Raw genomic sequence first — 12,329 nt, 5'->3', positions numbered from 1 at the left:
CAATATGCAAAAATTGTAAAAAAAAAAAAAAAACCCAAGACAAGACAGTGCAACACTAGACAGAACAGGACGATACAGACACAAGACAGTATTTATTATTTTGTTCCACTTCCCCTTTGCCCCATTTATTCAGTATATTTCTGGTTTTCCTTAACAAAAAAATTGCTGTCTATGGTCTCATCATTCACACCATCTGGGCTCCTAAAGAACTTTTCTTCTGCGCGTAAGTCAGTTAAACTCATCCTGCTACGGCCCTAGCAGGGCCTCCTCCTGAAGGTGCCTGTGTGGGCGTGTCCTACAATCTCTTCTGCCTGAGGTGCCACCTTTCTCTTTTACACAGCTAACTCACATCAGTAATTAAAGGTATTTAAGCCCAGGGAAAGGTGAGCTCTGGGCCAGAGTGCCATGTGAATGGTTGCAGCTAGTGAGCTGCTGGTGCTTTTTGTGCCTATTGTGCCTATTGGTGGTTGCAGCTAGTAAGCTGCGTGTGCTCTGCTCCTACTTGGTGGGGAGTAGTGTGTTTGGCAGTTTATCCTTCTCTGGCTTACTTCTCAGTTTAATTGACCAACGTTTGAGTTTTGTTTTGTTTCTTTAAATGGTGATAGCGGCTTGTCCGTCTCTTTCAGTTAGTATCGATAGAAACTTTAATAAAACTCTTTAATTTAACCATTTTGCCTCTGTCTCCTTTTTCTGACCCAGACACATTTTGTTACTTCCCCTTCATCGCCTGGACCCTTTTAGGGGAACGTAACACACCCATTGCAATAAATCTAGCCCTTAAATAACTTTGCATTACACTGCTTTTCTGGCTTGCCTTTTAACGGTGAGTGCAACTGTTTCATAAAGGTTTTAGTGCACCATAAACTCCAGCAGATATTTTTGTCACAATGAAAAACATTTTAGGAAAATAACAAGAAGTAAAAGAAGGAAACCCACAGAAGCAGAAAGGATAAGACGTGCACCATATCTGAGACAATAACCAGGGCCAGACCGTTTCTGACACCTCGATCATATTTATTGTGCAACAACACGGCACCAGAGGACATTTTTAATTTGTCTTGGGAATAATTCACAGGACTCAGATCAACACACAGTCTACTCTCCAAAACCAGAACCAGAACAATAGGCTGAGTTCATGGTGGACGATAAATATTCATCACTAGAACGATGAGACACAAACACAGAAGAGCCGTTTGTAACGGCAGGAGATGCAGTGTTGACAGGCGGCAAGAAATGTAAGTACAAGGCTACGTCTGTCTCTATCAATAATTATCCCATATCATACAAAAGATATGACACATATAAACAGAGAATTGTCCAGGTTCATCCTGACCATCAACCTTTCTGACTGAAGATCACTTCGGCCAGCACCACAACACTTACTGCTAAACACATTTAAAGGACCAGTTCTGTGTTTTTACAGTTTTAGCTCACTTCATTTTAATGCTATAAACAAATGCTTCATAAAAACGTGACTGAAGAAATCCTCCAAAGCTCACTGTCATGGTTTCATATCGTTTTCCTACATTCAAGGCAGCCTTTGCTTTACTTCAGTCCAATCTTGTGCAGCTTGGTTTAGCAATCAGTACAAGCCCACAATGACTCCTGGGGTTCATCGGGGATCTGCTTCATATTTCCAGTTTATTTTAATGTAAACAAAAACAAATAGAAATCTAACAGCACACAGATGAAACTCTGTAGAGATTTCGCATGTCTTTCCAACCCACTGCTGTCAGACTCCACAACAAAGACTTTAACTGATCAAACACACACACCCACACATGTGCAATAACACTAAGTGCAATACTCCTTTCTGGCATCGTTGTATTTTTACTCAGTTGTGTACAACATTTTATTCTATTTTTATCCTATTGTATATTTTATTCTACTGTATATAGTATTTGATTTTATTCTATTCTGTACAGTTGTGTACTGTATTTATTCTTATTGTAGTCTAATTATTGCTTCAGAACTTTTGCACTGTCCACTTCCTGCTGTGACAAAACAAATTTCCCACGTGTGGGACTACTAAAGGTCATGTTATCTTATCTTATTTAAACATGGTGAAGGTGTTGATGAACTTACAGTGATTACATGGTTTCACACACAATCACCTGCCAATCAACTTTAAATGACATAAATACAGATGCAATTAAACTGCACATGAATCCCATAAACATGAAGCTCTGACCTCCTACATGACTGAAGGACTTCAGGTTTATCAGTGACTGAATCAGTTGATCCTAACAGCTCCCATCGTGACAGACAGATAAATAAATCTACAACATTAAACACTAGAAATGAAATATATTAGCAAGACCTTCATAAAACCTGCGTTTAAAGTGATTCACATTCATGTGCTCAGACTGTCTCTACTGCCGGCATGACAGGCAGTAAATTGAGGATTTGATCTGTTTAGAAGCTCAGGCCTGCAGTCTGTCACATCAAAGTCAAGCCAATGTACGCTTCATTGTCATCTCCGCTATATACAGTACAGTATCTAGAGATGAGATGATGAGGCTCCAGTTACATTCAGTGCAATCCCCCCCCCCAAAGAAATAATAATATAAGAAGAGTGAAAAAATAAATATACACTTTAAGACTTGGAGGTAAATGTATTAATAACAATTTACAATTTGAATGATTTAAAGTGACCTTGAAGTGATTTAAAGTGACCAGCGTAGCAGCTTGTAAACATGAGCAGAGTTCTTGAGTGTAAGGATTGTCCATAGAGCAGCATCTGCATTACAAAGGCAGTGGTATGTGGAGTGCAATAGAGTTAGGTAACGGTTTGTGTGGGTGTGGGTGTTGGGGGGGAGTGGGAGAGCCGGTAGTGAGTTCAAGAGTCTGATGGCTTGTGGGAAAAAGCTACTTCGCAGCCTGGAGGATTGGGCCCCAATGCTGCGATAGCGTCGGCCAGACGGGAGGAGAGAAAAGAGTGCGTGTGAGGGAGAGAGATGTTCCAGTGATCTTGGCAGCTGCTTTAACAATCCGTTGTAGCTGGATGAGATTGCCGAACCACACGGAGATGCAGCTGGTCAGAACACTCTCTATGGTGCTCCTGTAGAACACGGTGAGGATGGGAAGAGGAAGGCTGGCCCGCTTCAGGCGTCTCAGGAAGTGGAGGCGCTGCTAGGCTATTTTGGTGATGGAGATGGTGTTGGTGGTCTCGCTGCACCAGAACGCCAGCTGCTCAAACTCATCTCTGTACGCCGACTCGTCGTCGTTGCTGATGAGCGAACCTGATGATGTGGTTGGAGCTGTGTAGAGCAGTGCAGTGTCAGGACAGCGAACAACAGTGGGGTGAGAACACAGCCTCGAGGAGCTCCTGTTCTCAGTCTGATGGTGCTGGAGATGTTGTCGCCGATTCTGAAGAGCTGTCTCGGTTTTACTGACCTGCTGGGAGGCAGATGTTCAATCTTCAATCTTAAGCAGAATATCCAGTGATGAGCAGCTTCTTTGTACTTCCCGTTTCACTGTTGTTTCTTCTCCCAGCAGATGACTTTCTTATTTTGGAATCATATAGTATATGTGAGGAAACCTGCTGTAAACTGCAGTCTGTGCACTTAATACACAATGAAAATATATATTTTATGTTATTAAAATAAGATGTGTAAAAGGACTTTGATGTGTGTGAGTGACTTCTATTGTTATATCATACACTGATTAGTTTTCTCTGAAATCTAAACAGAAGAAACAAAGAGGTATTTACCCTCCGCCTCTTCCTATAACTGTACAAATATTATATTTTATTATAACTGTCTTGTTAAACAGAATTCAGATGGTGGCGACAGTCTCACCCTGGCGGTTCAGCTCCTTTCCCTCGTCCATCAGGTCAGAGGTCATTTCACTGTCTTCCATAAACTGCTGGAAGCCCAGAAGATCAAGGCAGCGGGTCCTTAAACTGAAGAGAACATTGATTACGACACAGAATCACAAACATAATTACATACAGTACTGTGCAAAGCTTTCATCAATCAACAAAATGCAGTGAATGAACAAAAGAGAAATCTAAATCACGTCGCATTTTGAAGGAACTCAGCTGGTCGGTTGTTCCAAAGATCTTGGAGAACTAACCACAGATTTTCTGTGGATACAGGCTTCCTCAACCCCTTCTGTCTCTTCATGTAATCCCAGACACATTCGATGATGTTAAGATCAGAGCTCTGTGGGGGCCGTACCATCACTTCCAGTACTTCTTGTTCTTCTTTACACTGAAGATAGTTCCTAATGACTTTGGCTGTGTGTTTGGGGTCGTTGTCCTGCTGTAGAATACATTTGGGGTTAATAAACAATCATTAATCATTCATGAACTGAATTGAATGGAATGAATTGAACTGGAGATTGCTATACATGCATTTATTTCCTCACGCTTGGACTACTGTAACTCACTGTTGATGTATCTAAGCAAAGGTTCTCTGGATCGTCTGCAGGTTGTGCAAAACGCTGCCGCTAGGGTTTTGACAAAATCTGTATTCACATGTGACACCGTTGCTATCTCAGCTACACTGGCTTCCTGTTGAATTCAGAGGCCATTTTAAGATCCTGGTCTTGACTTTTAGATCAGAGATGTTGGCACCAGCCTACATCTCTGATCTGCTACAGCCCTACGTCCCTAGACTGTGGAACTCTCTCCCCCAAACCTTAAGAATTGTGGATGGAGTAGTTGTTTTAAAAAAAAACTGCTTTTGGTTAATTTTGCCTGTTTTAAATTGTCTGTTTGATATTGTCTGTTTTACCTTTCTATGACTGGTTATCTTATGTGCAGCACTTTATGACTCTGTCTAGAAAGGCGCTATATATATACAGTATATATATAATTTTATTTACTTATTTATTTTTCTGAACGCATTCTATGTTTACAGCGTTGTTGCATACCTGCCTAAACCTTTGGCACACTACTGTATATGTAACCGCTGTGTTCCTGCATTGTGTTCCTGCGATGAAAGGTAAAAAGAATGAAAGACCTCCAAGTAATTAACTTGCCCGCTCCAGTTCCTCTCCTACAGGGAATTGTAGAAAAGGGGAGAGGCCAAAGGGGTACCCCAAATTTAAAGGGTTGCACCAAAAAGGTGTAACAGCAGGTGTGTTACACAGTGTGGGTATTTACAGAGGTGTGAGCAGTCTGCAGCTTGTTGTGGTGGGAGATGGCCGAGTCCATGTGGATCAAACAGGGGAGGAGTGAGACGACAGGACAGCCTGCAGGAGGAAAACACCACAAAGTCACAAAACCTCCATCAAGTTGACTCCTCCATTATCTCCGGGTCAACATCTGGGTCACATGATATGTTGTTTAATAACACGTTGACTCACTGCACAACTCTGTAGTTTGTGTGCTTTAAGAAAAATAAGAGGAGACTTTAAGGTCTTTTGAAACAGTAAAAATGTTCGCCCTGTATATGAGGAGGAACATTCCCGAAAGAAACACGTGTACTTGTGTCTTCTCTTGGTTTACAGGGATGTGTTTCCTCACGCTTTCAGAACCCTTTCAAAGTACCCTCACAGAGTGGAGTGTCTTTTAACATGATGAACTAGAGACTCACACAACCGCAGGTTACATCAAGCACTGCATGGACACTGTCTCCACGGAAAAGCCTGTCCTGCTCTACCCCAAACGTAAACCCTGGATGACGAGTAAGGTTCAGGCATTGTTAAAGGCATGCAACTCAACACACAAATCTGGGGACCAGGACATGTACAGCAGAGCAAGAGCAGACCTTAAATAAGGCATCAGAGCAGCAAAGCTGGACTATTCAAACAATCTATCAGACCACCTCTGTGATAACAACTCCAGAAAGGTATGGGAAGGCCTGAAACACATCACCAATTACAAAGGCAGTTGGACAAATATAGATAATATGGACATCTCATTAGCAGAGGAACATAAGCACTTCTTTGCCCGCTTCGAGAAAACTGCAGTCAACCCCACCATGCACGACGCCCTGCCCACAGCCTCCTCTGAGCACAGTCCCCACACATTTAGCCTCCAAGAACATGAGGTCGGCAATGTGTTCAGAGCAGAATATCAGAGGAAAGCAGCTGGCCCTGACGGAATACCTGGTAGATTGCTCAAAGCCTGCGCCGACCAGCTGGCTCCCATGTTCACCAGACTATTCAATCTCTCCCTGTCACATGCCACTGTCCCTCACTCTCTGAAATCTGCAACAATAGTCCCCAAGTCCACCACCATCAGTAGCCTCAGCGACTACAGACCCATCGCACTGACTCCAGTGATTGCACAGTGCTTCAAGAAGCTGCTCCTAAGGCACATAAAGGACTGCCTCCCACCCTACAAGGCAAAAAAGTCCACAGAGGATGCAATTTGCACCGCCCTTCACTCTCCTCTGCATCACCTGGAGTATCCTGGGAAATCAGTAAGGATGCTCTTTATTGAATTCAGCTCGGCCTTCAATACCATCATCCCAGACATTCGTATAGACAAGCTTTTAAACCTAGACCCAGACCATTTCATCTCCGCCGAAGTTATCTCGGAGAGAAGTAGAGCAAGTGTGTAAGTTCATCTCTGAATGTTTGTAAAGCGTTCCCATGTTAAGCTTAACAACCGATATATGGAGCGACTGCCTCTCGCTCTCCTGCTGCTACTTCAATCGTGAAACTGCTTAATGATCAGCTGATCGGCTTTTCTGTCACGAGTCCGTCTCTCTTCTTTGTTTTTGGCCCACTTTGCGCCAGAAAGAGTAAAACCAGCGGCTGAACAACAGCAGCACGTTTAAGCTTGATAAGCTGTTGTTAGAATATATTTAATATTACTTTCTAGACCAGGATCGTTTTCTACGCAGCTGACGGCTGGTAACTGTGCAGGGGTGGATCTAGCAAAGTTTAGCCAGGGGGGCCGATAGGGCATGAACAGGGAAAAGGGGGGCACAAAGACATACCTTTCTTTCTTATTCTCATTTAAAATGTCTAGCTTTTAATAAATAATTATCTGAATCTTACACCCAAAGTTTTAATCTGATGTAAAATGTGTAGAAGTCCATTACTGTATATAGTAACTGTTAAGTCTAATATACCCTAGTAAGCTATAGTACTTTTTCCTTTGGGAAAGTACCATCTGTGAATCCTGCAATTCTGTTGAAGAAAGATGTTTAAGCTATTTACTTATTCTTGAAAAATTATTTGTTTCTGTGCATTTTGTTTTCATCCTGCATCAAATTAAAGTTGATTACATCGATTAAGCATCATGAGGTGGAGGGTGGTTCCCTATTTTTTCTTTTTTTCTTTTTTTGCTGGGAGTTTGCAACCCTATTAGTTAGGTTGCTTAATATTTATGCTAAGTACTCTACCAGAATAGGGAGGATGGAGTAGGTTTAAGTTTATTAGATTGATCAGTGTTGCTGAACTATGAAATATTTTGGGTGCAGTGTATTTTTTCCCCACACACAGGTATAATGCAGAATAGCTTTAGTGTTGTTGTTTATTTAAACTTGAATATGAACTTATACAAAATGCAGCGAGATATTAAAAAACAGTTTTATTGATTAAGAAACACACAATATCGGATTCATATGGGTATCGGCTGATATCCAAATTTATGATATCGGTATCGGACATAAAAAAGTGGTATCGTGCCATCTCTACCCTAAACACCAAGGAAACAAAGGAAGAGGTCAGCGTACCACACGCCATCCCCGTGTGGTACGCTGGTTGCACAACAGCTGGCAAGAAGATTATGTGCAATGTCTTATGTGCAATATCTCACTCTTTCCATGCTCTGTGCAATATTTTTGGCTCATGTGCAATATTTTGGTCTCATTGGAATCACCACCCCCACCCTAAATGACCATGGCCCCTCCACCCTTATTTTATTTATTATATTATATAACTGCCCTTGTATACAACCACACAATGTTTCAATGTTTCCTACGCACACACCATGTATATAGTTCACTCACACATATATGGATACATATATATTGCTTTTTATTTATTTATTTGTTTCCCCCTCATTGTATATTGTTTTCCCTTCTTTACTTTTCACCTTGTGGTCCAGCTACCCAGTTTCGCTGTGCAAGAAACTACACAATGACAATAAAACTCTAAGTCAATACCAGGTGCAAAGGAAGAAGATTGTGATGAAGCATGCCATCTGGTGGAGAGAGCAAGCATTACGAGGCAGTGAGCTGAACAAGAGGAGCTCAGCGGTCTGAATGAAGTGAGATCGTGTTTCAACAACGAAGCACTGAAACAAACGTCACATGTCACGTTTCCTTCATTGTAACACAACAAAGACTCAGCTGTGCAGCACTCCATCACACAGCAGCTTTAAACACTTTTAGAGGCTGTATAGAAATATGAAGCTCTGTGTCTGACGGTTTGTGTGTAAACTAGCGTCTGCCCTCTCAGGCTCACCTCGATGTACTGGTAGTTGTAGCCTCTCAGCCAACCGGATGACAATCAGCGAGAGGACAGGCCACGTGCTGAAGAAGGTGAAGAAGGTGCACTTGGACCAAACCACAGCCACGCTGAACAGAGTGAGGACGACGGAGAGGAGGCGGTAAAACCAAAGGTTCAGGAGGCACTCCTAGTACTACTCTGTGACACACACACACACACACACACACACACACATACACAGGGCAGTGTTTACTCTTCGATGTCACTGCCACTAGCACCCAAAAGAAAACTGTAGCAGGACACCTGTGCAGGTGATCACAGCAGGAATCTGATTACACCCACCTACAGTCAGGATGTAGATGTATCTGCTGAGCCAGCCGGCTGGCTCTGACAACGGGAAGCTGTGGACGAATTGGTGGGTGGAGGTGTTCTCCTTCTTGGCCACATCATCCAGGTGGATGGCATGCTGCAAGAGGATCTACCACTGCACATCAGTACTGTTGTGTCTCAGCACGGTGTAGATCACCTGCACATGATGGGTTCAGACATGAGAGCATAAAAAAAACCCACAAAGTTACTGCTAACATTAACCAATCCATGAGAGCGTGACAGCAGGTGACTTATTACCTTAAAACCCCTGAGGAGAAAACCAGTACTTTAAGAGTGCACAGGAAACAGAAGATTTCAGCTGTGTGCAGCCTGAGGAGGAAACTACGAGCACAGAGAGAAACCTCATCATCACCTCGTCATTATCTTCCTCTTCTTTTTTTGCTCTGTGGTGGAACGAGGACTATCTTTTCTCCTCTTCTTCTGCTGTTTACCTGAACCACCATCAAACAAAGCTCAGCTGACAGCAGTGATTACAAAGCTATTGAGTCATGTCTTTATCGCCTTTTGCATCGTGTGCCTTAGTTTGGTTGAAGTCTATGGTACCGTCACACTGGTGCTCTTTCAATGAACCATCACAATGAATAACACGTGTGACAAGCCAGCACAGCTGCTAGGAAACTAATACTCTCCCCACGTTTTACATACAGATCTTTCTCCTGTGTGATTTCACTGTTGCTTCTTGAGATTAAAAATATAAATAAAAAGCTTTTCTTTGCCACTTTGTGTCAGGTTTATATTATTGGATTGTCATTTATGCTTAGAAATATTTACTCATATATGCTTAGAGTTTTATAATCAATTGCATGTTGATAGAGGTTTGATCCTTAGCAGTCTGTAAAGACTCTGTGTGCCTTCCAGAGTGTTCTGGCATACACACTCACATCCTGCGGTCACGAGAAGAGGTTGTACCTTCTTTTATTGTTTTATGGTATAGCAAACAAGTATAAGTGTACTGTAAAATCTAATTGGTTCCCAGAACTAAAAAAAAAGTTGAGTAAAGCTTAGCTAAAAATGACTAAATTTGGACAACTTATTTATTTTGAGTACTCTGTACAGGCTCATTTGTTCCCTGAACTCTGTTTAACAGGTACCGCATCCGTATCTGCCAACGGAATGAGTCGCCACCAAAAAACCCCCCACAAAATTACTCTGGCAAAGAAAAAAAAATACACATCTCTCCATAACAAAATGGAGCCCGAAAGAAAAACGTTTCTGCTGTGTGGGATCATTTTGATCTTTTAACTGCAAATAAGGTAACTGTTTGTTTCAGTGTAATCTACCAGAATAGGAAAAACAGCAATTTGACTTGAAGTGTAAATTATTTATTTCATTTTATGCAGGATAAATGTTGCATCTGTTCTGCAGAGCTTTCTTACAAACAAAAGCAAATCCTCAGTGTTACAGAGGCATTACAGAGCCAAACATGAAAATGAGGAGACAAACACACTGAGAATGAACACAGGTCGGCCTATACTGACACTGAACAGCTTTATCATCATTTTTTTTTTTTATTAGTATGCGTTTTATTTTTCAAATCAAGCATCTAGGAAGACTGTTCTGGACCAAGCAGTCCTGAATTTTATTATAAAGGACTGCCAACCCCTTAGTATTGTGGAGAGTGTCAGAGAGAAAAATTCCAAGATCAGAGGATCCTTTAACGTACTGGGGGAATAGGAAGACATCTTATCAGAACCTTTTCCACCTGACTTTACAGCTTTTGTGTACCCCAGCTTCATCTGTGCCTGTGAGTTTTCCAAAGCTGGGGAAAAGGTGTAAAAAACAAACAAACAAAAAAAACAAAACAAAAAAAACCACAATAGACTAAATGCAAAAAGATTGGATAAACTTATATTTCTGAATAGAAATTTATAATAAACTGAGTCGAATGGGTAATATTACATTCACAATACTTTCATCTTAATTTTCATTTAATGTGATTCACACTATATTTTAAAGATGTAAATGGCCTGTATTTGTATAGCACTTTACTAGTCCCTAAGGACCCCAAAGCGCTTTACACATCCAGTCATCCACCCATTCACACACTGGTGATGTCTACAATATTTGCAACATAAAAGATATAAAATGATTCCATAGAAAGTACAATACCTTACAGTGTATAAGTATGACTAGGTCATTGAATTGTTGTGAAATGTTGTGAGTCTCAAGTAAGTTGCCTACAATGATATTTAAGGTCCAGCAGGTGTCAGTATGGAGCAAAACAGCAAAACTGTGTCCACACAGTTTGGGGAATGTGCTGAAACGCTTCACGAGGCCTCATCTACCCATCACTACCAATTAGTATGCCAAATAACAACTTGGCCTATGGCATCAATTAGTGCACAACTATACAAAAAACATCAAGTTACAGTCAAAATCTATCAAAGTCATTCAAGCTGCGCTCAAGCTGCGATCAACAGAAAGTTTTGCCTCATGCTCACCCTACCTTTCTGCTCACCAACATCAGGTGCAGTGAACAGGTGAGTGCAACCACATTTATCATCTACCACACCCATGAGGCACGCCCCACACCCGTGCACCAATACAGTGAGTCCATTTAAACCAACCCACTTAGTCAAAAAAGAGCAACTCATATGGCTCCTACATTACTTATATAATCAAGATAAAATACTTTTCCACTCGATAAAGGTTAACGTGAGGGTTCGTGGTGGTTAGGGACAAATGCAATCACATGGCAAGATGCTGTAAACGGACCAAACTTCAGTCAGGAGAACAACTGAGATAATCCATCCACAATACGAGGTTAGTCATTAATATACAGCAACAACATGGGAATAGAGCAGCTGTGATAGAATACAGCATTAATGAATCAATGGTACAGAAGTGGAGGACGCAAGAAGAATGAGTTGAATAAAGTTTGATTTATCTGACTGCTTTGTTTCGCTTAATGTGCCTTATAATCCCGTGCACCTTATGGTCCGAAAAATACATATTTGGCTTTTTTATTTGGCACACTGCAGTTTAATGTTGCAAAGCACCTCTTTTTAACTTCAGTGGATATTATAAATGGTTATGCTCAGGATATGTCAGCCCATTTCTACTGGAAATGCATTTGGGTTAAACTTTCAGCAAGGAATTTGCATTTGCACTGTTAAATTTTGATATAGCTTTAATGCATAAAAAAAAACAGCTGCTTGGTTAAGTGAAAATAAATGGATGGGTTTTTTCTTTTTGCGCTAGTTGTGGAGTTGTATTTTGTCTCGCATCAATTATATCGTCAGTTATATCGTTATCGCAAATTTTCAAATATATATGGTGATAAATATTTTTGGCCATATCGCCCTGCTCTAGTCTTTAACTTCCCTTAAGTAGAGTGGCAGTGGATGTGGGTTGGAGATGCAATGAGCTTGAACCTGCAGGCGACCATCTTCACTGACCACACCATCTGTGACGGAGGACCCATCTCTCCTGTTGTCCTGCAAGCAAACAATCATATTTTTTGGAACATGAACTTAATTGCTTTCTTAAAATATTTTTTTCTGCATTTGGTATAGAACAGACTCAAATTTAGACAATCTCAGGCTCCCTCCCCACTGGAGAGTTGACATTCAATGTCCCAATTG

General features: G+C 41.3%; 1 protein-coding gene across 1 annotated transcript; it reads right to left on the bottom strand.

Annotated features, from left to right (window-relative positions):
* Positions 1–2,514: 2,514 nt before the first annotated feature.
* LOC134630939 (G-protein coupled receptor-associated protein LMBRD2B-like) lies at positions 2,515–8,394 on the bottom strand. Its single transcript, XM_063478765.1, has 5 exons — positions 8,371–8,394; positions 5,111–5,199; positions 4,078–4,265; positions 3,801–3,904; positions 2,515–3,506 (listed from the first exon to the last, which is right to left on the bottom strand). Exons 2-5 carry the CDS (start codon positions 5,159–5,161, stop codon positions 3,415–3,417), a joined length of 435 nt encoding a protein of 144 aa, XP_063334835.1. The 5' UTR covers positions 5,162–5,199; positions 8,371–8,394; the 3' UTR covers positions 2,515–3,414.
* Positions 8,395–12,329: the final 3,935 nt, after the last annotated feature.

Source organism: Pelmatolapia mariae, linkage group LG7, assembly GCF_036321145.2.
Source record: "Pelmatolapia mariae isolate MD_Pm_ZW linkage group LG7, Pm_UMD_F_2, whole genome shotgun sequence".
In the NCBI taxonomy this organism is placed as follows: domain Eukaryota; kingdom Metazoa; phylum Chordata; class Actinopteri; order Cichliformes; family Cichlidae; genus Pelmatolapia; species Pelmatolapia mariae.
Note: the sequence above shows the minus strand (reverse complement) of the source record. Positions and strands in the feature narration are given on the sequence as shown.